Source organism: Ochlerotatus camptorhynchus, unplaced genomic scaffold, assembly GCF_037179485.1.
Source record: "Ochlerotatus camptorhynchus isolate MF236.1 unplaced genomic scaffold, CSIRO-AGI_Acam_v1.1 ptg000150l, whole genome shotgun sequence".
In the NCBI taxonomy this organism is placed as follows: domain Eukaryota; kingdom Metazoa; phylum Arthropoda; class Insecta; order Diptera; family Culicidae; genus Ochlerotatus; species Ochlerotatus camptorhynchus.
The window spans coordinates 4,779,132-4,806,856 of record NW_027040640.1 but is presented as its reverse complement, the minus strand read 5'-3'; the positions used below and the strand labels follow the sequence as shown (position 1 = coordinate 4,806,856).

Genomic DNA, 27,725 nt, shown 5'->3' with positions numbered 1-27,725 from the left:
TACTTTGCCCAAGAAACCGAGTCTCTACGATGCTTTGTTCCAAAGAAATATATCTAGATAGAGATGGAATTAGGGCGTAACAGCTTTTGTAAACAATGACTTCTCTCGATGATTTCTAGAAAGTCAAAGCTCGTCCACGAAAATCAACATCACCATAGGATAGGAGAAGATTTCCCCTATCTGATGGTTCTGTTGGTTTGCGTGGGCGTGCCTTGAATTCCTAGAAATCATCGAGAGAAGTCATTGTTTACAAAAGTTGTTACACCCTAATTCCAGCCCTATCTAGATATAACAGAACTGCTGAAATATGAATCTACTGAACTGAAATTTTTCATCCTCAAAGTAGGCTTTCCATTGCTGAGCAACTATGCCGAAGACTTCACATTGCTACGACGTCATTTGGAGGTGTTATTCATTTTGTCCACTCAGATTTTTTGATCTGACCCACTGTGCAATCGGTTGGGGAGAAAGGTGAAATGTAAGAGCGTAAAAAGGCTGGTTGCCCGAGCAAAGTCGATTAACAAAATGCAAGCAAATCGATATTAAAGTTTGCAGTTCCTATCATAATGAAAGCTCATTTTGATTTCAATTGTCGCGACAGAAGTCTGATATCTTATTGTGCTTTCATTATGCAGTCAAGACTTTTTAAATCAAAGCAACTTAACTTGAAGTTCTGCTGTTAATTTCTTGTTTAAAATTTGATTTAAGTTCATCTGTCGTTGAACTAACCATTATTGTTTATTTGATTGTTTAACGTATTTTAGGTCATTCGTGACTAGCCCGAGGTGATATTTGAGCTCAAATCTTACAGCGTGAGAAGCATGGATGCTAACCATTAACGACAGGCCCGTAATCAGTCAAACATTATGAATGCAAAATCAGTAATCAAATTGATTTCATTGAAAGCAGAATTAGTTTTCCGTTTGATTCAACAGTGTAAAATTTTGCTCTCATTTTTGCTGTGTTAACCGTTAAGTCAACCAAAATGAGATCAAATGGAGTATTCAAAATAAGTTACATCATAACAGCAAATTCTGATTTCAATTTGATCTCTAACTTTGCTCGGGTGGTGCAGCATAATCGTAATGATCGACGATGTACACGGGATGAGCGGAGTGTTCACGGTGTTCACTGTTCGGTGGAATGCAAGATGTGCGAGAAGAAATTGAGTATAGAGATTTTCACGTCCGGTTGTATTGGTGCGACATGTGAGAGTGTGTTAGTGAAAATCCGAGGAAAATACAAAACAAATCACTGTCAAACTCATTTTCACAGATCTAATTTCATACTTTTTTTTAGGTTAGGCAGAGGAAAATAATAATCAACTTTACACAGCGATGCACCCACTAGTGTGCGTGCGTTAGACGTCACTAATATGTATTGCCATTTTGAATGTTGTATTTTTTTTTTCAAAATGGCGTCTTTGATATTTTTCAATAAATTGTAGCACTAAAGCGTCACTTCTGATCGGAAGGACGTCTGACACAAAGTTGTTTTAAAACTTAAGTTTTTCTGTGAAAATATACACGGTAATTTTTTAAGTAGTTTTGAGTAAAAATACAAAAATTGTGTTTAAAACTGAAATATCTCAAAAAACTACATCTTCAATATTTCTAATTCAATTTTTAAATAAAGCGAACTATCAATGCAAACTTTAGGAGCATTTAAAACCATGGACACTTGAAAATTGACAAAAATCGTAAAGGGTGTCCCACATCAAATTGCATCACGAAAAAAAAAACGCTGTAGAAAATTACCTAGTTGACCGATCCTTTTCAAACTTTCAGACAATAAAATATAACCCATTAGTAAGCTTTCGGCATATTTATTTCATTCAACTTCAATACCATAACCATACGATCGCACCTTACGCTTAACTCCACTCATTAGGTTCTGTAAAAAAAATCTGGCTGCAGCTTCTTCTGTACGGAAACCCACTTTTTCTTCATGTCTTCCTCAGATTTGGGATACTCCCGTAGTGCTTGCTTCATAATAGCCCAGTATTTTTCGATGGGCCTTAGTTCTGGTGCGTTGGGGAGGTTCATGTCCTTGGGTACGAAAGTGACCCCGTTGGCTTCATACCACTTCAGGACAACATTTGAATAGTGGCACGAAGCTAGATCCGGCCAGAAGATCATAGGGCCCTCGTTTTGCTTCAACAGAGGAAGCAGACGCTTCTGTAGACACTCCTTGAGGTAGATCTCCCCGTTTAAAGTTCCGGTAGTCACTAACGGCGCACTTCGTTTGCCACATAAGCAGATTGCTTGCCAAATCATGTATTTATGTATAACTTTGGAAGTTTCTGCTTCCTTACTTCCGTCGGAACATCAAACTTGTGCTGGGCGGTGAAGAACAATAGCCCCGGAAGCTGCCGGAAGTCCGCATTGACGTAAGTCTCATCATCCATGATGAGATAATGAGGTTTCGTCAGCATCTGGGTGTACAGTTTCCGGGCCCGCGATTTTCCACCGTATTTTTCCGTTCATCACGATTTGGAGCTTTCTGCACTGTGTACGTATGCAGTCCCTCCCGGTCCTTGGCTCTTTGAACAAAAGACTTGGACAGATTCAACTATTTGGCTAACTTTCGAAAAAACTGACAACGATAAAAAATACAGTGTAAACAATACACTCTAAACAACTTCTACCCAAATTTTCAAGAAAAAATGCCCAATGGGTAATTTTCTACAGCGTTTACTCCGTGATGTGATTTGATGTGGGACACCCTTTAGAATATCAACTTTTCGTCATACTTGTAAACTTCTTGTAAACGATGTCTGAAATATTTTTTCCTGTGTAAAAAATACATAAACAAGTGTAGTAGCAAACAGTTCAACAAGTAGACGAAATGTGTTTATGCTTAATTTTATTGGAACTCTCTTATAAATCACTTCAAATTACACAGTGAGATATAGAATTAAGTGAATGTGTTAATATTTTGTTGAATTATCGGCTCCGTAAAGCTAACGCGATTGAGCCTTACAAATAAACGAACTAGATAAAAAAAAAGTGCAACTCGACATCCTATGACAGGTAAATTTTACCATGTTTGACTTGTTATGGTCTACTGAGTTAAAGCGAAGACAACAAATCAAGAAGACTGGAAACTCTTCCATTTTCTCATACAAACGCTATGAGACAGGTAAATGCTTCGAACGAATTTGATAGTAAAGATTACATCCTCAGAAGAAGGGTCTGTGTATTTGCTCATTTTTCTATGCGTTGCTTCCACCTTCTCTCAAGTGCAGCGCTACTGTATCTGTCGCTTGGGTTCTGGCAAAGTTGCCAGTCTTCTTGATCAGCTAGCTTGCCACACGGAGGTGCTGCGCGTTCCCAAACCACTCCCAAGAAACTCACCAAAAATCACGTATCACGTTCACGAATCTGATTAGGTTTCCCAGGAAATTGCTATTTGTTTGGAAAAGCCATGCTAAATATAAATTTTCCCTAAAAAATAGATTACATCGCCCAGGAAATCATGTCTAGGAATGCTTTGTGTATTCATAGGAAAATCGAAAGAAACTTCGTTGGGATTTTGTTATAAGCTTCTGCGAGAAGTTAAAAGAAATATCCGGAGGAAACAGAAAGAAACTTCTGTAGCTAATCGGAAGAAGCTTATGGAGGAAATAAGCGGTGCCGGTGGTGTAGTGGTAAGCGTTATTGCCTCTCCCCCCAGCAGCCCTGGGTTCAATCCCAGTCGGCGCCGCCGGGATGTTCTGAGGTTTAACATCTCTGATCACGCCTTCCTTCGAGGGAAGTAAAGCCGTTGGTCCCCGGTTCATGAGTTGATGGGTCGATAGGTAGGGTCCAGGTGTGGGAGCTGCCTCTCTGGGGTCGGTAGCATTGGTGCTCAGCACGGAAAACAAGATCGACGGAAAACAAATCAAGGAAAAAAAATTATGGAGGAAATCGATAAAAAAATCCGATCAACGAACTTTTGCAATAAGTCTGAATAAGGTTCCGAAAATAGACGGTCCGAAAGAAATCGTAAAGACTTCCACAGGAAGACGGCAAATACGACATAAATTCTTTTTGAGGATGTTGGGAGAAACTTACGTGGGGAATTGAAGGAAATTTCTCGAAGGATGTCGGAAATTTCTGGGAAAAGTTTGGAAAACTTCTGTAAAAAAATGGAAAACACGTACACACTTCTGATGGAATTTTGAAGACAGATCCAGGTGAAGCCACAAAAATCTTTGAGGGATGTGGAAAGAAACTTCCGGAAGCAGTCAGCTACAACATTTAGGGAAGCCGAAAGCATTTTAATTTTAGTTTAAAAATATTTTCGAAGAAGTTTGGAAAACTTCCAGATGAATTCAAAAAATAAATCTGCGAAATTTCAAAAATAAAACGCTTCCTGAAGTTGTTTACCAAAGGAAGAAGAAAACTGAAAACAAAAATCTGATAGAGCAGAGAAAGCTTCTGGAGATGTCGGAAAAACTTCCAACGTAAGCCAGGAGAGAGTTTGAAATGGCAGTTTGTCATAAAAACTTCTGGAAGAGGCCGGAAGAATCTTCCGAAAGCTATCCCGGGCGATGCAAAACAGAGTTCTGAAGAGTTCTGGGAGATATCGCGAGAAAAATCGTAAAATAATCGGAAGAACTTCGGAAGAAGTTCAAAGAAACTAGCGAGATAAGTTTTGGAATGAGGTCAGAAATACTATCCAGGAGAAACCAAAAGAACATCTGAAGAAATTACTGAAGGAAATAATTAGAAGTCTGAAGTACATCCGGAGGAAGTTGAACGAAGATAAACTTCCGGACAATGTCACAAAAAACTTCTGAGAACGGAAGAACACAAAACCTCTTGGGAAGTCGGAAGCCAGACTCTTCATGTATTGTTGGACAGAAATTAAAACATGAACATTCTGATTAACCTATCTGGTTACTGAATATAATTATTTTCAGATTGCTGGGAAGATACACCTACTGTTTCCTGATTCCCAGGGCCCCTGAAGGCCGAGAAATGGATACACGACAACACTACTCAGAATTCAATACGCCCGATATTGTCTTGGAAATCTCATTACATGGTGACCAGCAAATCTCGATTGGCAATTTCCGGATTTTAAATTTAGCATAAAACCAAATGCGATTGAGCCGAAGAGATCACTGTATCATTACTAGAATCAAGATCTTAAATTTTGTTCTACATTCAAAGTTTTCAAAATTTGTCTTTGAAAATTCTCTCAAAACTTTACAGAATGTTATTTGATTGTTTGCAAGCATTTCCTTTAAAATCATTTCTTGCACAGATTTATTATCAGAATTTATTTGAGATACTTTCCCTTGAAAAGGGTCTACATTTTATTTAAAAAAAATGTAGTTCCAGAAAAAGATGGTTGTAGATAAAAATTTACTTAGAAAGATTTGTTGGGAACTAATTAGACTAGGTATATGAAAAAAATATATACTGAAAAAAAATGTCAAAAATCAAAGATAAACCTAAAAATTCAAACAATCAAAAAACCCTACTATCATTTTTTTAATAAAAACTTGAAGAGAAAGCGAACATTTTGGAAACAACTCCAGAATGGAGCAATTTTTTAAAATAGCCTCAAAATTCTCTGTATAGTTCTTCAAAGTGCCTATAGCCTGAAAATCTACTCCAGTCCGAAGGCTTCGAAATTTCCCAGTGCATAGTGGGCCAGGAATGAAATCTAGGAGGAAAAAATAAATAGCGCTCTGGGATTGCATCCAATTGAGATGACGTCTACAGCAAAGTTGCTTGGCATTGTTTGGATTATAATTTGATTGATAAAAATAATTCAAGTTTTCACCGTAAAGATGGCGCCGCGATATCAACTTTTTTATTTCACACGCTAGAGACCACTGCATTCGACAAAGTTATAGAACATAAAATTTTGTGAATAGTTGCCGAAAACATAAAATCTGTACATTTTCAAACAACAGACATATATGATGTTTTATAAAGTATATCAGAAATTCGTGTGTGATAGAAAAAAAAGTTGGTATCACTGCGCCAAATTTGCGGCAAAAATTTGAACTATTTTTATCCACTAAATTATAGTCCAAACTATGTCAAGAAACTTTGCTGAAGTCGTCATCTAAATTGGAAGCAATCTCAGAGCGTTATTATTGTTTTCCTGATAACTCAAAGTTTCCCTTTTTTTCTGTGGTAAAAATAATACTTTTAATTTGGTTTAATACAGTAGTTTTTTTAAAGGCACCCATCGCTGTTGCTTGGTTATCCTTCAACATATTGTAGTGATTTATTGTACTGAGAACCACCATTTCAGCTAGCCCCATTGTACTAATTTCGATTTGCCCAATAGGATTTATAAATATGGGGCAAGTCGAAATCCCGAGCAGGAACGAATATCTCGATACTTTAATTGGCATGGTATTATTCTTTGGTATTTTACCTCTTATGTCATGCTGATCAATACCAAATTTTGGTATCAGATCAAAATTAGGTATTCATTAGTTATTTTCTCCTGTTTGGGAATGCTTGAGGATATTTTTTGTAACTTCATTTGTAAACGGATGCATAAAATTCAACTTTTTTAGAAAATTTATGCAACGCGTAAAAAAATGTGTGTTGTAAATCTATAAATTCTATAAAAATGAGTTTCTGTCCTGTCTGACCTTTATAGACTCGGAAACTACTGAACCGATCGGTGTGAAAAATTGTATGTAGGGGTTTTTGGGGCCGGGAAAGGATCTTATGATGGTTCGAGACCCCTCCCCCATATGTAAGGGGGGGGGGCTCCCATATAAATGAAACAGAAAAATATAGCATGCTTTTTTGAATCGGCGCATAAACTCAAGCTAGTATTGAATCCCGAGCAAGGTCGGGCACACTCAGCTAGTTTCATATAAAATGAAAATTAACAGCTGAGGACGTTACCCTGTTTATAACTACCCGATTTGACAGTCATAGGATGCGTTGAAGTTTATATTATACTGTTAAAAATCATCACAGTGATAACTCACTTTCGCATATAGGCTTCCGTTTCAACTTACCCCGCGTTTCAACTAGCTCCGGTGTACCTTAATCTCTAATCTAATCTAACTAGCCCCGGTGTGCCTTACTTCCAATAAATCTCCGAGAGCGTTCCTAGGAAATTTTGTAGAGTATTCCAAGGGAATTTGAGAAGGATATTAAGGGAATACTGAGGACAGTTTCAAGAGAATTTACATGATATACTGAGGAGAATTCCATGATTATCCTCAAGGCTACACCAAGAAAATTCTGAGTAATATTCCAAGAGAATTATGGAGTAAAAGCGAATTCTTGCGTGAATAATTTAGAATTGGAAGAGAATTGTAGAGTGAGTTTCAACACTTTTTAAAAAGAATTGCTCAAGCAATAGGTATGAAGAAGATGTTACGGTGATTCCTTGATGGCCGTCATAATGCTTATCACTTCAAGATTTCTAAAGCATAAATCTTGGACACTGTTTAGACATTGCTCATGAAATTGGAACTCACTGTTTGCAACACCAGTTTCATTGTTGTATGTTTTGTGAGAGCTGATATTTATGCTTCAGTTGATTTTTTTTTCATATGCCTGTTGTATTAGGGTCTGGTGGGGCAAAAGTGCCACGTTGACAATTGCACGTTCTATATATGCCAAACAGTAGGATATTTATAGGAATTTTTACACCGTATTGTAAGTTCATAAAATTGGTTTCATAAGTCAGCAATGTAATCCAAATTAAATTTAGTCATAAATAGTTTGCGATTTTTTTCAAAATTTACTCTCAATTATTGCAACTGCCATAGGGCAAAAGTGCCAACCCCTATGGGGCAAAAGGGCCATCCTTTTAAAATGGAGTGAAATAGATAACTTCTTGTTTATAAACATAGCCTTTTTGTTCCTTCATTAACGTCGGTCTGTGTTTCGCAATCTAGCGCCAATCACCGACGGAAATCGATTGCCATCCATTAACGGCAATCGAATGTGCAGGAAGGCAGCTTCCACACCTGCGTAGGATATCGCACCCATTCAACACCATGGGCCGGGACCAACGGATCTACTTCCCTTCCGAAGGAAGACGTGACCAGAGATTTTTATGCCCCAGAAAAATCCTACCGACCTCGGCTGGGATTAAACCCAGACCCATTAGGGTGAGAAAGTAGTCACGCTTACCACTACACCACCAGTGCCGTCTACATAGCGCTTTTGATTATTAATCATGCTGGCAACAGCTGTTATTGTTTACTCAATTTAACTATTGTATTTTACCATATTTTTCAATACAAAACAAACAAACCATGTTTACCCATGAAATCAAATGAAAACTATTGTCGATGCAATTTTATGCAGCTGGTTTTGTCAAATTTGGTGACAAACTTACCGAAGACTTAAATGCACAATTAAGCAATTTCTTTGAATTTATGAATAATTTTCCCCGTGGAGGTTCATTTTTAAGAAGGTAATTTTTGAAAAATTAAAGAAAATATTATTACATTTGTTATTAATGTTTTAATTAATTATTAATAGTGTTACGTAAGGATTTTTTAGGAAATTTGAAAATCCTTATTTTATGATGTCTGATTATTGTAAATACTTTCGATTTTCGACTCATCAGCACAAAATCATTAGTGCAAAATTTGTCATAATACTGCATAGGAACACCATTCATAGTTTAAGAGGTGAGCTAGCATTGCAAATGTGTATATTTTCAAAATTATTGGGAGTGGCACTCTGCCACACCTGACCATTCTGTGACTTGATAGATTTTAATCTTGGAATATTTTCGATAGAAAAAAGAATGAGACTTGATTCTGAGACATTGGAAATCTCCAAAATGTATCGAATTATTGAGATTGCGTTCAAATTCAAATGTTTGAATCTTCGAAATTTTAAGGATTTAGATAAAGTAAAAAATACATCCTAGGATCAGTTCAAATTTATTATTTAAAACGTGAAGAAATATTGGGGATATATGAAAGACCCGATTTTGTCAGTCCCTCCACGTCGACTTTTATCTTTCAATATTTTCACATAATCGTAATTCCAAATCTTTCTTATTCATCTTCAAGATGGATAGTTAAGGTATAATTTGGTAGGTACAATAAGACCACTGAAAAAGCGCATGAATTTCGTAGAACATTAGAAAAGATTTCAAAAAATAGGACTGACAAAATCGGTTCATAACTGTATTTGGTGATTTGGAAATCTGGCATTTGATTTTTTAGTTTTTCATTTAAAAAAGGGGCAATCTCAAAGATTGCCAAGGGCGCAAAAAAAATCCACTACGACGCTGTATCACACAATCCTCTCATTTTGACTTGTAATATTATGAAGTTACCAAAAATAAATTTATTTGAAGCTTCACCTTAACAAACTGTGAAAAAATGCTCGAGAATTAGAATTGCTTATTTGAAGGCACACAAGCCTAGACAACAGTATACGCTTAGCAATGTTTTTTTGTGTACACTAATATGAATCAGATTCTTCCCTCAATTCTTTATAGTGAATTGTAAAAAATAAGCGTATCAAACAGGTCTATCTTACTAAGTGCGACCATGTTCTTTACTAATAAATATTGATCCAATGTACAGATGAACCATGAAATATTACGGTTTATGAACATGAACGGTTGTGTGTAAGGGGAAATATTTACAAACGTCATTACAGCGCTAAGTCAATTTTTCATACCTTTTTTTTTTGGAGCCGCCATCCTCGGGGGCCTCTTTTGCTTATACACCATAGAAGAAAACAAACTTGTGCAAACATGTTCCGAAAAAGTTAAATTCTAACCATGAAAATAGAAACGCTATAAGCAAATCAGTCTAACACGCAAACAGATCAACGAAAGATAGAAATTTGAAAATTTTGTGAAATTAAGAAAAACCGAAACTGCTAACAGTAATCGTCACTATTTCGGCCGTACTCCCACACTTACCTCGTTCTTCCGCTTTGGAGTCGTTGTTGGTTTTTTCCTTGGCTTGTCTTATCCGAGCCGGAACCAGAGGTTCCTGCATCGACGACAGTGTTGGCACTCCTTTACTTCGATGGACCACGAAGCCTAAAAAGTAGAAAACAAACATCATTAGGATGGACTTTAAACGAATGAGTGCGACTACTGGTATTACCTTCATCATGATCCTGATGGTACGGTTGATGTGACTGCGGTTGATGCTGTGAAAACTGAGGTTGCTGTTGATCGTGCATATCCCTGGTGGAGACATGCTTCCTTAGGGTACTCGCAGAAGGTGAACGGGTCACTGTGTCAGAACCAAAAGAAAAACGGTAGGGAGAGGAAAACAAAATCGATATGCGGATTAGCAATTGCTGCTCGAGAAAATGAAATTCAAAATTTAAATGTAAAACAACATAAAATAAATAGAAAATAAAACAACCAAACCAAAGGCGAGTGCGGTATTTCAAGAGGCAAAAGAGACGACTCAGGCACACAAGACATCGAGCGGTACACGCCAAAAGCGAAATGATTTACAACAGCCAAGCAAAGTTGGGACGACAGACAGCTTCTCCCCGAAAACAATATTTTAAGCATGCAATCCTAAGGCCCACGAAGCTTTCTCTCCGGCTGGCTGTCGGCTCCGACTACAACTCTCGATAGGTAGGGAAGGGTTTGGATTGCAGCACATGCTCCAGTGCCACCGCTGCAGGTGGCTCGCGATGGAAAACACTGATTACACAGCAACTTAATTTGAAATCAAATCGAAACCTACATTTCCAGCCCGGCGGTGAAGGTAAGCTTTTCGCTTTACAATTTGCACTTTTTGGCGCTCTGTCGCCACCAGCCAAAAAAAAAACATTTTTGTGTGGAGGAACATGATGAATGAGACCGGACGAAATTTGCGAAAAACAAAGGAATTTATAATGATTTCCATTGGTGTTGTATGCAGTTTAGTTTGCAGCGAAAGCGAGCGTTGCACAGTGGGGTGACTCCTTGCAAAAGTTGGACAAAATTTTGACATACCAACAAGACCAACAAGCGTATCTTTCGGTTAATTTCAAGACTAAGAACCATTTTAAGACAAATTGGCCAAATTCGGAAATGGGACCGGAACATGAGAAGGAAGTGGCTAAAATCCATTTCGATAGAAAAAAAAATATATTTTCATAAATCATATCGTCCGGCCATTTTCCACAGAGATGGCGCTGTTCCGCTGGTAGGAAGTGATAAAAATCCCCATATAGAATTTGAGAGAAATGGAAATAATTCGCTTTCGGTGCATATTTAGGTCAAAACAAGTGAACGACAACCTAAATAAATTAGCCAGGGACTTTGCGTTTAGTTTTTTTTTCCGGAAAGTATTGTTAAACAAGCTAAAATTTAATAAAAATGATTTTCCGCGTACAGTTTTACCTGCTTTACTACCATTCCCCAGAGAACCGAAAAATTCAAATTTGAGTGAGAAAATTCTCTCTCACGAGCTCAATCTCTCAACATGCCATGTATTCTGATGACACTCGATTGGTGATTTCCCTTTCACAGATTACAAAATAGAGTACCAGTCACTACAAAACAAAATATGTCTGGTACATCTATATATGCATTTAGTTTAACATTTGAAGCCCCTCCTTTTTTACAAATTCTGCACAAAAGATATTTTCTGCCCCGCCCCATACATAAAAATCGGCCGGAAATTCTGTGAGGGGTGAGCTATTTTGAAAACATATTGTTCGTAGTTTTCGATAGATGTCACCACAAACAACAGCAGTGACATCTGATGGAACATGAATGCAGAAGCTTGACAAAATGATTAATTGAAGAATTTTTTTTGCGATCGATTTTAGTGTCCATTGTGTTCAATATCAGAAAAGTTATTATTTTTGATAAGCTTTCAAATAAACATGTGTTTTAAAATCTTAAAATGTGCTCTTTTGCTATTGAATTTTTAAGCAGTTTTTTTTTCATTTCTGGACCATAATTTGTGATTTTTTTTTGCAGACGTCTTTGTAAAATAACAAAGGACTAAAAAACCGACTAATAGTTAGTTAGTGATTAATAGTTGATTACCATTGATTATTCATGATTACTTGTGATTATTCTGATTACCTTCATTACTTAACTTATGATGGCATGATTACTTTGCGAAATCAAAAGCAATCTTATATTACTCGTCACTCGTCGTTGCTAGCAACACGGATTACTTGTCACGGATAAATTAATCTGAATACTATTTTATTTAAAAGATTATTCTGATTGTCAAGATTACTAATAATTACTAGTTGATTAGCATTAATTATTTATGATTACTTGTGATTACTTATGATTACATCTGATTTTTATAAATACCATGATTACTTTTCGCAATCAAAAGTAGTCTTAGATTACTCGTCACTTCAAAACTTGTTGGAATCCCCTTGCATGGAATCGCTTTGGTTCATTACATATTATTAGAAGCAGGTATTCCATGATATAAACCCCTCATGATTGTAAAATAATAGGTTAGGGATTGGCTGTTCAGTCTTGAGATGGATCAAAAATGTGTTATGTTATCTTCATTCAAACATTTCGAATATGTATGAAACTTACGACAGTATTAGTATAGACTTAACCAAAAATGAACCGGTGATAAGCAACGCTTCTACGAATTTTGGACGTTACTAAATTAAATTATTGTTCACACCCGAGGCTCGTCCCACATCTCATCATCACCTCGAAAGCGATAACGCCAAACAAACTGATGAAAACAATGGCCAATCTTACGCAAGCAGGCGAACCAAGTGCACCAGCGAGATAAATTCACCTTATCACGCTCAGATCCCAGACAATTGTGCTTGCCAAAATTTCGTCCAAATAGAAAATAAATTAACTGTACGCATTGTTTTTGCTGTTAACCGTTGAGACCAGGCTGAACATTGCAATGATGGTTCACAATGTATAACAAGATTGCACCGCGCTGATGAAAAATGTATAACCCATTTCATCACCGAAACTCCCGAAACCGCAACATCATAAAGACTACATCTTAATTGTTTTCACCTAATCTCATCCAGCGAGTGTCAATTATGACAACAACAACAAAGCGCCAATGGAATGCAACCGATGATAATTTCCTGAAAAAGTGAAACACATTTCTCATCCTCATTGCAGACTGGCACCCACTTGACACTGCCGTAGGCTCTCCTAGGCATTGGCTCCACCGGCAACTGATGTGGCGAACCGACCGGCGCCGATGGAAACTTATTGCCACTCGATTTTCAGGTTAGCAATGCTATGCGCCCAGCGAAGGCTTGTTTCCAGTCCTACTTTGTGTAAACGCGAGCAAAATCTCTTGAGATGATGACCGGGAAAAAGGAGGTTAACCCGAGAGAGATGAACGAAGGCACAAAGATGAAGCTAAGGATGCTCAAATGGTGCTTTTTGAGTGCATTGTGCTGTCCTAAACAAAAGCTGAGTGTGTAGATTCCATACTACACTTTCAATAATTTTATATTTTCCATAGAACAGTGCACAGTTCCTCATTTCATACGACTAGAAGGTCACAAATGCCTTACCAAATTGATTTCCTATGCAAGTGATCAATCTGCTATGTGAATTTCACGAATAATCACGAGGAGCATTTCTTGTAGCAAAACTTGTCAAACGTCAACAAACTAACACTTCTTCTTCCAGTGTCATATGTGTATTAAGTGCCTTGGGTGGAGACCACCCGTGTAGTTCTGGTACACTTGAATCTTTCTCCTCCCATCCACCAGACGTTTCCTTAACGTTCAGCAGCTCGACAACTGGGTGGTCTGTCGTTTGACTATTCCCGTAGGCCACGACGAATTCAGTGTGGCTTTTATAACAGCAAACCGTTGTGCTTGTCTCCTTTGATAACAACTACTAGGTCTTCAAAGGTCCAATCGGTGCGTCGTGATAGCGTAGCTCCAAAACTTCCAGAAGAAGTCGGATGTTGGAAGAGGCCTCTGAAGGAAGGTGGACACAATTACAGTAAAAGCCCGAAAAAATTACAAAAAACATCACGTTTCCTGATTCCCAGGAATCTGTTTAAATTTTCCACAAAATAGTACATTTTTTACCGAAGATATGCTAAGCTTATATTTGCACCAAAATTTTACCACACCACCACCCAGGAAACAGTTCCCCTGGAATTTACTCAAACTCCCCTCTTTCAATGAGTACGTTTAAAAAACATTCAGGGGATGTTGGAAAACACATCCGAAGTATAAGAGGGCGGACCCGGCGTAATGGTTACCATCCATGCCTCTCACGCTAAACGTGACGAGTTCAAATTTCATCCCCGGAAGAGTTACGGAAGAGTTACGAATGACCTAAAAATGTGTTAAAATTACTATAATACAAACATAACACATCCGGAGTAAGTCAGAAGACACACCCGGAAGGGATTGCACGAAATTTCCGGAGAAAATAGGGAAAAAATGAACGGGGAAATTTAAAAAAAAAATCCTCAGTTAAATTAAGAAGAAATTTCCTGGAAAGTTTTAATATATTCCGGGGAATGTCAGAATCGGAAAAATCTTCTAGGAGAAGTCAGAAGAATCTTCGGAGGGAAAATTTCTGGGGGAGGCCAGAAAAAACTTCATGAGCATGTCGATAGAAATTACTTAGAAACGTTGACATTCCAGTAGAACCCACAAAAAGTTTCCGGAGAAAACAGATGAAATTTCCTAGAAAATTAGGAAGAGATTTTTGGAACACGGAAAAATTTCCGGATCAAAATAATCTTATAACGGTAGTCGTAAAAAAAATCCAGTAGAGGTCGGAAGAAACTTCGACAGTTTGTAAAAAATCCGATGGATGCCTAGATATTAAAGTTTGAAAAAAAAAACAATTTATTCCCTTTCCAATATTCCTGGATAACAATATTTTTTCGATTCCCGTGAAGAAACATCATCTGTTTCTCGATTCCGGGGTAGTAAAAAATGATCGGGAATCGGAAACACGAGTTCCAGGAAAAGCCAGACGAACTTCTGACGGGAGTCAAAAGAAAGTTCTAAGAGCATTTGGAAGAATATTTCAGGGGAGGTCGAAAAAAAAAACTTTCTGGAAAAAACAGAAGACAATCCCAGGGGAAGAAAGAAATACCTTGGTTAGGAACTTCTCTCAAGAGAAGCGGGATAATTTTTCTGGAGAATTTTGAATCAATCATTCGGGGGAGAGTTGAAATGTTCCGGAAAAAAACAAGCGGAAGAAGTAGCCAAAAATATCCTGGGAATTTGGAAGTTAATTCCAGTGGAAGTCAGAAGAACTGAGGAACTTCCAGGAGAAATCGAAAACAAAGTTTAAGGGACAAGTAGGAAGAAGTTTTTGGAGAAACTTTTAAGACACTTTTCAGAGAAATCGGATGTATCTCCCGGACGAAGTTTAATGAAGCTTCCGGGAAATTTGGAACAAATCTTCCAAAAGAAGCCTCAAGACATTTCTGAGGAGATTCTGAATAAAATGATTGTTCTGGGAGAACTACTTCGGCTTAAGCGCCCATTTTGGGCCTATCAAGCAGAAAACATCAAATAAATCTATGATTTCGGCCTTAACAGGTAGATTATACGTTTGGTAAGATACGAATCAATCTTCATCCGATAGGCCGAAGTGAATTCATTGGCGTTTCAATGCGTTAGGCCGAGTTTAGAATCCGTAGGCCGAGTTTGGCATCAAGAAGCAGTGTTAGACTTTTAACAATATCTCAATAATTTGTTTCTTTTTATCAAATCTTATGGTACGTACGGAAAGGTAAATAAATTTGGAAGCCATCAGTAATAATAACATTCCGTTTGGTGCTAAACTACGCTCAGCAGCTCTTATCATGAGAAAAACTAAAAACATACATTCGTGGCGGTCTTCGGCGACAGTGTCGTATGACAGAGCCTGTCATATGACATTTTAGTTTGGTACTGTAATTTGATAGCTTGTTTTGCAAGTGTTGTAAGCAAAGGCAGTCCACTTACAAGACTGCATCCAACTATGCTAGCAAATTTTAGCAAAAATGTCTTTTCCCAACTCTAGGGAAGCTAGTTCAATTTTCTAGGAAAAGACATGCTAAACATACATTTTCACTAAAAATAGAGCACACAGATAAAAAAAAAACATTTCCGGGAAATTTTATCTTCTTAAAACTATCGATAAATCACGAGAAATTTTCAATTGAAATCGATGGAAACTTTTTGAGCTTTTAGAAAGAACCTCCAGAGTCCAGGAAGAAACTTCTTACGGTAACTGAAAGAGTCTGTTGGGAGATTAACGACAAAAAAAATCGAAGCTAGTCGACTTTTTCAGAATGTTTATTTTATTTAAAAAATCTCCTTAATAAAGATTTAAAAAAAAAATGTTTTTTTAGAGAAACTTCCAAAGGAGCTTCTAGGATAATTAGTAAGTATCTTCCGGAGGAAGTCTGAAAACAAAAATCGCAAATTATGTCGAAAGAAGCTTCCAGAGAAAGCAAAAAGTTCTTTTTGGGGCGGATTAGGAAGAAACCTCCAGGAAAATTTGGCGGAATATTCCGGTGGGAATATCGCAATTAAATTGAAACTAGCTTCCGCCGAAAAATGAGAGTAACTTCCGGGAGAAATTGGAAGAGCCTTCCAGGGAAAAGTCAGGAAAAAAAAACTTCAGGGAGCAGTAGGGAGAAGTCAGAAGAACTTACGATGCATGTCTGGAGAATTTTTTTAAAGAAAATTGGAAGAACTTCCTGGAGGTACACATATAAAAATTCTGAATTTTCATTGTGATGTAAACATTAATTCACGTAAACTTGTATTTCATTTCACGCAACCGAGCAACTTGTAAACAATGTTGTTTACAAAGATTGGCCACAATGTATACAAACAATATTTGCTACATTGCATGGAATGTGTCAGAACTTTACATGACATATAATGTAAACGTATATGATATGTGACGCTCCATTTATGTGCATCATATTGAGCAGAAATTTACACTAGTTTTTCGAACTGTGTAGTTAAAATAAGTTTCTAAAGGAAGTTACATGAAACCGAGGATTTGAAATAAAATACTTTTCTCTGCATTTTGAGACTACTATCACCGGGAAATTTGTAGGGAGAGGGACTACTATCATCGAGTTGGGGAGAGATTTAGTAAGGGAGAGTTGACTATATGAAAAAGTACAAAAGTTGACTCACATTTTGTATAAAATACAAATGTTCATGTGTCTCAAGGCTCTGGGGTTGCTTTGAACCCTAAAACCCACACCTTTCAGGCACCATGAGCCTATCTGGTTACTGGATAAAAGTATTTCCCAATTCCCGGTCAGTCAAAAATGGCCGAGACATGAAGCAGTTGCACAGTATCTCAGATGTATTATGTACAGTACAAAGTGTTTACAATGTTTCCGAAGTAATATCGATCTTTTTTTAAGGGATTTAGTACTTTCCGAAGTGATGCTGAACTTTTTTAAAGGCATTCCAAACGTCTCAGTACTTTCTGAAGCGACTCCAACAATCTCATAAGAGATTCAGTACGTCCGAAGTATTTATTTATTTTGTCTTATTTAATTACATAGACTTTCAGTCGGAATCTTTCCGAAGTAATGCCGACATTTTTCAAAGTTATTTAGTACTTTCAGAAGTAATGCCGAACTTTCCTGCAGTTATTTAGTACTTTTCAGAGAAATTTAGTACTTTACGAAGTGCTGTCAAACTTTTCTGATAGGATTTCAAGCTTCTTATGTCTTCCTGAACTGACTTTAAAAATCAAAGAAAAGATTCAGAACTTTTCGAAGTGATGCCGAACTTTTCTGAAGTTATTTAGTACTTTTCAGAGTGATTTAGTACTAGCTAAAGTAATGCCGAACTGTTTTGATGTGATTCCAAACTTCGTAGTACTGCCCAAAGCGATTCTAAACATTTCCTAAGATATTCCGAACCTTTCTGAAGTGATTCCAAACTTCTCAGTACTTCCTGAAACGATTCACAAATCTCAGAAGAAATTCAGTACTTTCTGAAGTGATGCCGAACTTTTATGAGGTAATTTAGTACTTTTTTGATTTTATTTATTTCGTCAACCGTCTAGTCGACTAGTCGACGTGACTAGTATAATAATACATGTACAGTCTTTTTTTCTTGAATGTATTTTAAAAAAGTTATTTAGTACTTTCCAAAGTGATGCCGAAATTTACAAAGTGATTAGTACTTTCCGAAGTGTTTCCAAACTTTTTTTTTTGTAATTCAGTACTTTCCGAAGTATTTATTTATTTATTCTTTAATTAATGAGATCTTCAGCCGAAGTCTTTCCAGAGTAATGGTGATTTTTTTTCCTCAATTTGTTTTCCGTCGATCTTGTTTTCCGTACTGAGTACTAATGCTATCGACGCCAGGAAGGCAACTCCCACACCTGAACTCTTCCTATCGACCCATCAACTCATAGATCGGGGATCAACGGCTTACTTCCCTTCCGAAGCAAGGCGTGACCAGAGATTTTATAACTCAGAACATCCCGGGCGACGCCGACTGGGATTGAACCCAGGCCCGTTGGGGTGAGAGGCAATCACGCTTACCACTGACCACTGCACCACAGGCGCCGCTAAGTTTTTTTTTTTTTCATTATTATGGTCACTTTAACACTCTAGGGTCATTCGTGACTTGTCCGGGGGTAAGAGTTGAACTCGTGACTTTGGCGTGAGAGGTATTGATGTTAACCACTACGCCGCGGTCGCCCCTGGCGCCGCTAAGTAATGCTGAAAAGTTTTTAACGATTTCGTACTTTCCGAAGTGATGTTGAACTTTTTTAAAGTGATTCCAAACTTTTTTTTTTTTTTGCTTTATTATAGAGACTTTCAGCCTGTAGCTGGTTTGTCTCTTAATTCCAAACTTCTCAGTACTTCCTGAAGCGATTCCAACAATCTCATAAGATATTCAGTACTTCCGGAGTTTTTTTTTGTGTTAATCACAGAAACTTTCAGTCGGAAAGTTTCGAAAGTAATGCAAAACTTTTCTAAAGTGATTTATTACTTTCCGAAGTAATACTGAACTTTTCTGAAGTAGTAGTGATTCAGTATTTTAGACTTAGTAGGAAAAATATTAGAAGTTTAAAATTTGAAATGATTTTAAAAGTCTCAGAATGTTGAAATTATACCAAGTGCACTAGGCCAAACTGCCTACTGGGTCGAACGGGACAATGGACTGAATGTTATAAAGTAATAAACCGAACTTAGAATGTCTAGTGGAAAACAATGCAATGAGATCTAAGGAATGATATTTGAAATCTCTGGTTCAGAAAATTATCTGAAGATTACATAAGACAATTTTAAACAGGCCAAGGTAGTTTTTCACATTCTTGAGCTTCTCGAAATTAAAGATGTTTTTAAACATTGAAAAATGTAAAATTTCAGGTAAGGCGTAATATTTAAGATCTGATTTAAAAGAAATCCTCTTTGACCTAGACAACATTTTCAGATTGTAAAATTTTGAAGAAGTTTCTAGAGAATTTTGATGAGAATGCCAAATGAGACGTGAGAAGAATTCTAAAGGAATCCCAAAAGAATTTGATTAGAAGTTCCAGATATGTAATGTTGAGAAGCATTTCATGAAATAGTAAGGAAAACTAAATGCGATTTCCAAGATAGTTCTGAAGAGACTATTATGGGGATTTTAAGTAGAATTTCAGGAGCAATAAAGAAGATGTGAAATAATTTCAGCATTCTAAGAGAATTCGAAGGAGAATTTAAAGTGAATTAGCCCTACGACAAGGAGAGTTTCAAGATAACTCCAAGAAAATTCCAAAAGATTCTCCCAAAGGAATTTCCAGGGAATTCTGAGGAAAGATCCAATGGAATTCCTATTTTTTTTTACTGAAAGAATACTTTCTTAAATTTAAAGGGCATGCCAATACATTTTTGAAGAATATTCCACGGAAATTCAAGCGTATGGAGAAAAGTATCCACGAAGATAATTCAGTGCCAACATTTCAAAGGGGCTTAATTGCATTTGTAAACAATGACTTTAGTCGTCGATTTCTCGAGAATAAAAGCTCATTCATGAAAATTAATGACACCAACAGATATATGAATATTTCCTCTATCAGCTAGCTTTGGAGGGGTGAGCTTGAAAGATTCGAGAAATCGATGGCTGAAGCCATTGTTTATAAAAACAATTAAAAAGAATTTCTTAAGTGATTCGGACGGAATTCCGAGACTGGAATGGAGCAAATTTGTAGGAAATACCGAATATAATCATAATATTATTATTATGTTTGAAGATATATATTCAGAAATAAGCTCCAATCAAATAGTTTAGGTAATCCATAACATGGTCTATCAACTGTTAATGGAACTAGATATTTCTGAAAAAGTATAACAATGAAATGTGTGAGATCTCAAATATGTTACAATCATCGATGCTCCGAATAAATTTAGTAGATTCTTTAACATGAAAAAAATCAAGGTACTAAACTTGATTTTTTTCATGTTAAATAAATACTAATTTGCTCCATTCCAGTCTCGGAATTCCGTCCGAATCACTTAACAGTCATATTCAAAATGCCAGACATCAGACATCGCAAAATTTTAAAGATTGAAAATTCAACAAGAAAAATCCTGCAAAAAATCTCCTAGAAACTGTTCAAGATTCTCATTAAAATCATGTTGGAAAATTATCACGATCTCGAACTTAACAAATTTTGGAAGTAATGGGACATTGCAGATATTTGGAGATCTCAGGCTAAATTTATAGTATTTAAAAGTTAAAAATGCCGAGCTGGAAAAATATTCAAATTTAAAGAGACACATTCGAGCTACCGGACTTCTCGGTTATTTCATCTCAAATTTCCGGTTAATTCCTGGTTCAGTGGCCACCCTGTACTATCCAAAGCAGGGCTGTCAAATTTCATGTTCAATGAAAGATCTCACGCGATATTTACAGAGATACTTCTGTCACTATCATCGAATGAGAAAACAATCACAGAGATTTTCTTCAAAATCTTATCGATTTTTTTGTCATAACAGAACGAGACAGTGCTGTAATCATCGTGATTACTAGCTCATGCATTGCTATTGAAGTTACTTGTACCAAGGAAATCTTAAAATATAAGGTTACTTGCTTAAATTCATCTAAATCAGTTAGAAATTTTTATGTCAAAACTGCATAAGAATTATTCTCATGAGTGCTTGATCATTGGAAAATGACAAGCAGGGATGGAAAATCATTTACATTCATTTCGTGCATTCATTTACATTCATTTGCCTCTATCTTTTTTCATCAACAGAATATCGTTAAATGATGTATGAAGCTTTTGTAGCTTTTGTTAGTAACTAAAAGTACAACTTTTGTTAGTAACTAAAATCTGAATCTCTTTTGCATGATGAAATAGAGCTGGCAGAACATGTAATTGTTTTTCAGTGAATGCAATTTACATTCACTGAAAAACAATGGTGGGTTCTTATCGCTCTGATTCATCATAAGAGATACAGATTTGAGTTGTTCACAAAAGATTTAGCTAATATCAAAGCCTATTTTACGGAATTCTGTTGATGAAAAAAGTTAGAGGCAAATGAATGTAAATGAATGCACGAAATGAATGTAAGTGGTTTTCCATCCTGATGACAAGAAAGCTAATGATCGGTCGTTTCGTCTCGTGATAGTGAGAGGACCTGTTTTATCATTGTCACATGACGGCCGTGATATTTACCAGCTCTGATCCAAAGTGATGCCGAACTCTTTCAAAGTGAATTAGTACTCTCAGAAGTGATTCCGAACTTTTCGGAAGTGATTCAGTATTTTCCGAAGTATTTTTTAATTTTTTTTTCTAATTAGAGAGTCTCTCCGAAGAAATTGCGATTTTTTTTGAAGTGATAAAGTACTTTCAGAAGTGATACCGATAAATTCTGAAATAATTCTTCTCACTACTTTCTGAAGCGATTCCAAAAATCTCACAAGAGATTAAGTACTTTCCGAAGTATTTATTTATTTTGTCTGAATTACAGAGACGTTTACCCGGAAACTTTCCGAAATAATGCCGAACTTTTTGAAGTTATTTAATACTTTCCCAAGTGATGCCGAACTTTTCTGAAGTTGTTTATTTCTTTTGAAAGAGATTGAGTACTTTCCGAAGTGCTGTCGAACTTTCTGAAGTTATTTAATACTGTACGAAGTGATGAAGAACTTGTTTGAAGTGCTTCCAAACTTCTCTGGGGAAGTACTGAGTGATTCTTAAAATTTCTGGAGTTATTCGGTGCTTTCCAAAGTGATACCGAACTTTTCTAAAGTAATTTAATACTTTTCAAAGTGGTTTTGTACTAGCCAAAGTGATGTCGAACTTTTTTAAAGTGATTCACTACTTTCCGAAGTGTTTCCAACTTTTCTCCAATCGTTTCTGAGGTACTTCAGTACTTTTTGAAGTATTTTGTTGTTGTTCTAATTGGAGAGCTTTTCAGTCGGAGACTTTCCGAAGTCGGTCCGAACGTTTCTGAAGTGATTTAGTACTTTTAAAAGTGATTCAGTATTTTCCTGCTGATCTAAAGTAATTCCAAACTTGTCAGTACTTCCCAAAGCGATCCGACACTTTTCTAGTATTTTAGTACTTTTCAAAGCGATTTAGTACTTTTTAAACTGATTTAGTACTATCCAAAGTGATTCCGAAGTTTTCTAAAGTGGTTTAGTGCTTTCCGAAGTAATTACAAACTTTTCTCAAGTGATTCAGTACTTTCCGAAGTATTTATTTACTTATTTTGTCTTAATTGAGAGTCTTTCCAGTATTTATTTATTTATTATGTCTTAATTAGAAAGACTCTCTGAAATAATGTCGAACTTTTTTGAAATAATTTCGTACTGTCCGAAGTCATGGCCGAACTTTTCTGAAGAGATTCTTAACGTCTCAGTACTTCCAGGAGTAATTCCAAAAATCTTTGAAGTGATTCAGTACTTTCCAAAGTGATTCCAAGCTTTTCTGAAGTGATTGAGCACTTTCCAAAGTGAATTAGTACTTTACAAAGTGATTCCAAACTATCCATAACTGTTTCAGCAGTTTTTGAATTGATTCAAAACTTTTATGAAGTGATAAAATAAACAACTCCTACACGTTCCAAAAACACAAATTCAAACCATCCGAAGCACGTTTTCAGCAAATGTTAGCGTTTTAGGTGATGCTAAACTTTATAAGGGTTGAAGCAATATTCATTATAAGTGTTGCACTACTCTTCCACGTGATTCTATACCTATTACGGGTGGTGTAATTACCAAGAATTGAGGTTTGGTGCCCGCTCCAGCCGGTAAAACCTTTAGTAAAAAAATCAACTTCCGTTGTCTCGTGATAGGTAGTTGTGGGAGATACTTAATGAATGTTAAATGTTGAATAAACGCTAGAAAAAAGCACAAAAATAGGGTGAACAATTTTGTAAAAAATAACTTAATATTGCTTTTTTTAGATTTCGTGCGTTTTAAGAACGGAAGATAAGAAAACTGAGCATTTCTGTATGGGAAAAAAGTGATTTCTCTCTCACATATTACAGATATCAGTGCCCAGCACTGATATCTCCAAATTTGGTTTATTCAGTGCTAGGCACTGATATCTGTAATATGTAAGAGAAATCACTTTTTTCCCACACAGAAATGCTCAATTTTCTTATCTTTCATTCTCAAAACGCACGAAATCTAAAAAAAAGCATAGCGTTAACTTCTTCTTCTTCTTCCTCGCATTTCAAGCTTATTGCGTATCGCATATTAGCTTATTGCGTGCTCTCAACTTAGTGTTCTGGATGCACTTCCGCAGTTATTAATTGAGAGCTTTCGATGCCTGTACCATTTTTGCATTCGTATAATTGTGTGGCAAGTACAATCATACTCAATGCCCAGGGAAGTCGAGATATTTTCCAACACGAAAAATTCCTAGACCGGACCGGGAATCGAACCCAGCCACCTCCAGCATGGTCTTGCTTTGTAGCTGTGCCTTTACCGACTGAGCTAAGGGAGGCCGTTAACGTTAACGGTACCTCTATTTATGCTTTTAGATTAGCATTGTAAGTCCTTCTTTTTTGCATACTCGGAACAAAACATACTTTCTAAGCCCCGCCCATTCATAAAATCGATAGGAAAGCCTGATGGGGGCGGGACTTACAAAGTATGTTTTGTTCCGAATTTGCAAAAAAGGAGGGACTTATAATGCTAATCTAAAAGCATAAACAGCGGTACCGTCCGTTTTTTCAGTGTTAGGTAGTTATATATGTAATCTGTGATAGGGAAATCACTTTTTTCTCACCACAGAAACGCCCCGTTTGCTTATGCAAAATATTGGATGTGCGTTTACAAAATCTAAAAAAAAGCTATATTTAGTCATTTGTTTTTGCCCAATCGGTAGATAACATATGTAAAGAAAATTAATTGGAGGGAATAATCCAATAGAGGGGAATAAGGGTGAAGGAAGACGGTATCCAATCGTGTTCTATGGCATCAGAGCATCCCATTTCAGTTGACAAAGATAATGTTTCTAGATTCTAATGACAGTAAGCTCCAACTCGGATTAACTTTTAATCCCGTCCCTGTTCGGATAATCTGTTAAATGTTTGCTTAGAGTCATGTTGATTAAATCTGATGTCGACATCAAAGCAACCGGACATTCTTGATCGGGATTTAATCCGAGGATAATACTGGTAAGAGCTTTAAATTTAAAAAAATTCTGGATTTGAGATTTGTGTTCCCACAGACCATTTGAAACATGCCGATTGAAATTTCCATCCAAATCCCGTCTCTCGAGAGACGACTTAGCGGGTATAAACTAATCAAGCTCAACGTGACTCAATCCTAGTTAATCTTACCAAAGTCAACTGCGTCAACTCATTGCTTTTACCTAGTTTTATGGGATGATTAACGATCAGATTTTCTACCCAATTGCGAGATCGAGTCACGAATAAACACCTGCTGAGATTCAACTGTACTCCGGCAACGAGTTCTTGCAAAATGCAACCATTCTGCAGGTGTTTTCGTCGCACACAGTCTTTGTCTCATGCTGCGACCCATTCATCCGTTCTCATATGGCATTTTTCCGCATACCTATCGCATCGCATGTCCCTACGAAATCTTAACCCACGGATCGCCAACTGCACAGCAACAGTGCATCAGTGAGTGCAGTGCAACCGAAAGCCCAAAACAGATGTGAATGTAAATTGTAGTTTATCACATTAACAACGAACGCCGGCATGGCTACTTTTGGGACGACAAGATCTCGCTCTTTCCATAAACGAAAAACCAAAGTACCTATAGAGTATGTATGCACGCAGTAAGTGAACAATGTTTCAACTGCACCCGGTTTATGCTGGAGATGCAAAAAAAAAAATGCGAAAATGATGCAAATTGCCATGACAAAGAATGAGCGAGGAAAACTGAAACTAGATCGTCTGTTATTTTTCTACCAACTAGCTACTCGTTATGTGCTGAGCTATGTGCCAATGACACATATTATTTTTGACACGTGTCACTCAGAACAGTTTAAATTGTTACATTGTGCGCTCGCATGCTGTTTAGGTGAATGTTTCAAATCCTTCAGTTCAGCCGTCTACTTGAACTAAATTACACGGAAAAGATGAACAAATCGACTTAATTTATATTGAAAATAGGTGTAGGGTTGAAGAGAGAAAAAAAATACAAGTGGCACCATTGAAATCAACGAGAAGGCTGAAAAATATGGAAGAGAGCAAACGGAAAAAAGAAATGCCATAACTGAAGGATGACTAAAATGAAATGTATGGAGACACGAGCGCCCAGTGCAAGGGAAATAACACATAAAAGACAAGAAGAATTTGGTTTTTGGTCACATTCCACTAACTCTACTCTACAACTACATACAATTTGTACACAAAGCGATCGTAAAAAGAGAACGGTATTAACACGTCGTTGTTTTTCTTTAAAATTTGATTTCTCTCAACGTTCGCAAAAGAAAAAAAGAAATGCCGAAGGTTAATGAAACTAAATGAAATTACACGCAAAAGTCAAACTCACACAAATGAAACCCGAAAACTACCCAACTAAAAAAAAATGTTATCTCACACAAACGCAAATACGGAAAGGAAAAACGAGCGAGCAAAACACAAAATAAAGAAAAATAAAACGAAACTCAAACAAAACCAGAACTTAAGAAAAAATAATTGGAAAATACAATTCGATTTTTTCTTAATCTTTAATCTAATTAGTGGTTAGAAACCTTGAAACGGTGGGCGGTGGTGGGTACCGCCGCCACTGCTGCCAGCGTTGGCACCACTGCCGCTGCTGCCCGGTGGCGAGTCGAGCCCGGAACGCAGCTCGGGAATGGCCAGGATGGCCTGGTGGGTCGCGAAGCCGCGCCGATGCGCAATGCCGTGCTCGTTCGTTCCGGAATCTGCTCCGGCGAAAAGGGGATAGTAGTGTGTATTGCATATGTGGCAGGCGCGTACACATACAAACAGGCAAAGGCACGCGGAACGCCGCGGCGGATTACAGAGACGGGACAAGAAGTTACACGGTGATTGCGATTGCGTACACACACACATCACGGTGGCAGGATTTGCGCGGGCGAGGGGGGCGAGTTGTAAGAAGCATGGATGAGAATTAGATCTTTGAAGAGATGGTTTATTCAAAAAATTGCACTAAGTGATGTTTAATCAAATGGGTGTTGTTGACAAAAAGCTATGGAATTTGCGGTGTCTGTGGTGTTGATGAACACAAAATCTGGAAGACGCACACACTAGGGGACTGGTAGCGGTGCGATTCCGGAGGACATTCCGACGAATGACGCAAATGTGGCATAGGTTGTTGGAGTTTCTGTGAGAAGCAATGTGAATGATAATGAGTAAAGGGTTCTAGGTGAAATGCAATGATGGCTTGAAATGTAGAAGCGAATGGGATTTGATTGAATAGCTTTTATTAAAAATGGAAGATTTATTGTTTTGGTTGTGATTTACAGCAATTTTATGATTATTAAGTCAGTATTAAAATGTTCAGCTTTAGAAGTGGGTAAACGTGTTTAGGTTGGATTTTGGTTGTCATTAGATGCCACATATTTATCTGTTTTACGTAGAGAAAACCACAAAAACATACTTATTGGTAATATTTTTTAAAGAATTTTTATTTAAAATCTTATTAAAAATGCTAACTTTCCCTGGCCGCTTAAAAAATTACAAAAACAAAAATTAGAACTACAACATATAGTAACAGTTTGAAACGGTTATTATCGGCAAAAAATTTTATATTTCTATACAGTTTTTAAAACCGTGTTGCGTACGAAAATAACAAAAGTTTCACAATATTTGATTTTTTATGATTTTAAAGCATCTAATCAGAAAATTTCTGAAAAAAAAAATTAAACGAGCTTCAAACAAAAAATATTTAAAAATATTTATGAAAAAAATGTTATGTTAGGTTTTCAGTTTTATTTTCTTTTTGTTTCAAGTTGCTGATTTTTCCTACCGCGCATACATATCACAGAGCTGGTAGTGGGATTCTGATACAATATTAGTGACTTTACTGACTAAAATAACGAAAATAGTTACCGAACAATGAAAAAGTTGCCAATAGTTACATTTATTGATCGTATAAACATGATTCCAATTTTTTGTAGATTACGATTGCCACGCCGAGAAATTTTATAAACTCACAAACCCATCATGAGCACCTCTATTTCCTCACTCTGAACTTTTTTTTATCTAGGGTAAGTGTGCCAGTTTTTGGCCCAAGTTATCCTCTAATTGACTCTAGTTTGTATTTCACATATTTTTCATTCTTTACAAAATGTATTTCGATACAAATTTGGGACATATATTTTGCCATATATTTACAGAAATGAAACCATAAGCATATACTTCAAATTTGATTTAGGTCAATAAATGGAGCACTAGT

The 27,725-nt window shown here is 36.7% G+C and overlaps 1 protein-coding gene across 28 annotated transcripts in view; it reads right to left on the bottom strand.

Annotated features, from left to right (window-relative positions):
- Nucleotides 1-27,725, bottom strand: part of Patronin (patronin) — a 282,903-nt gene that overhangs the window by 89,809 nt on the left and 165,369 nt on the right. For 25 of the 28 annotated variants that reach the window (XM_065221870.1, XM_065221881.1, XM_065221891.1 and 22 more), the window contains exons 9-11: nt 26,056-26,229; nt 10,067-10,198; nt 9,877-9,999 (exon numbers count right to left, since the gene is read on the bottom strand). In XM_065221870.1, the coding sequence (XP_065077942.1) occupies nt 9,877-9,999; nt 10,067-10,198; nt 26,056-26,229 (429 nt within the window). The remainder of the gene's footprint in view (nt 1-9,876; nt 10,000-10,066; nt 10,199-26,055; nt 26,230-27,725) is intronic. The other 3 variants (XM_065221884.1, XM_065221895.1, XM_065221898.1) reach the window with 1 other exon arrangement.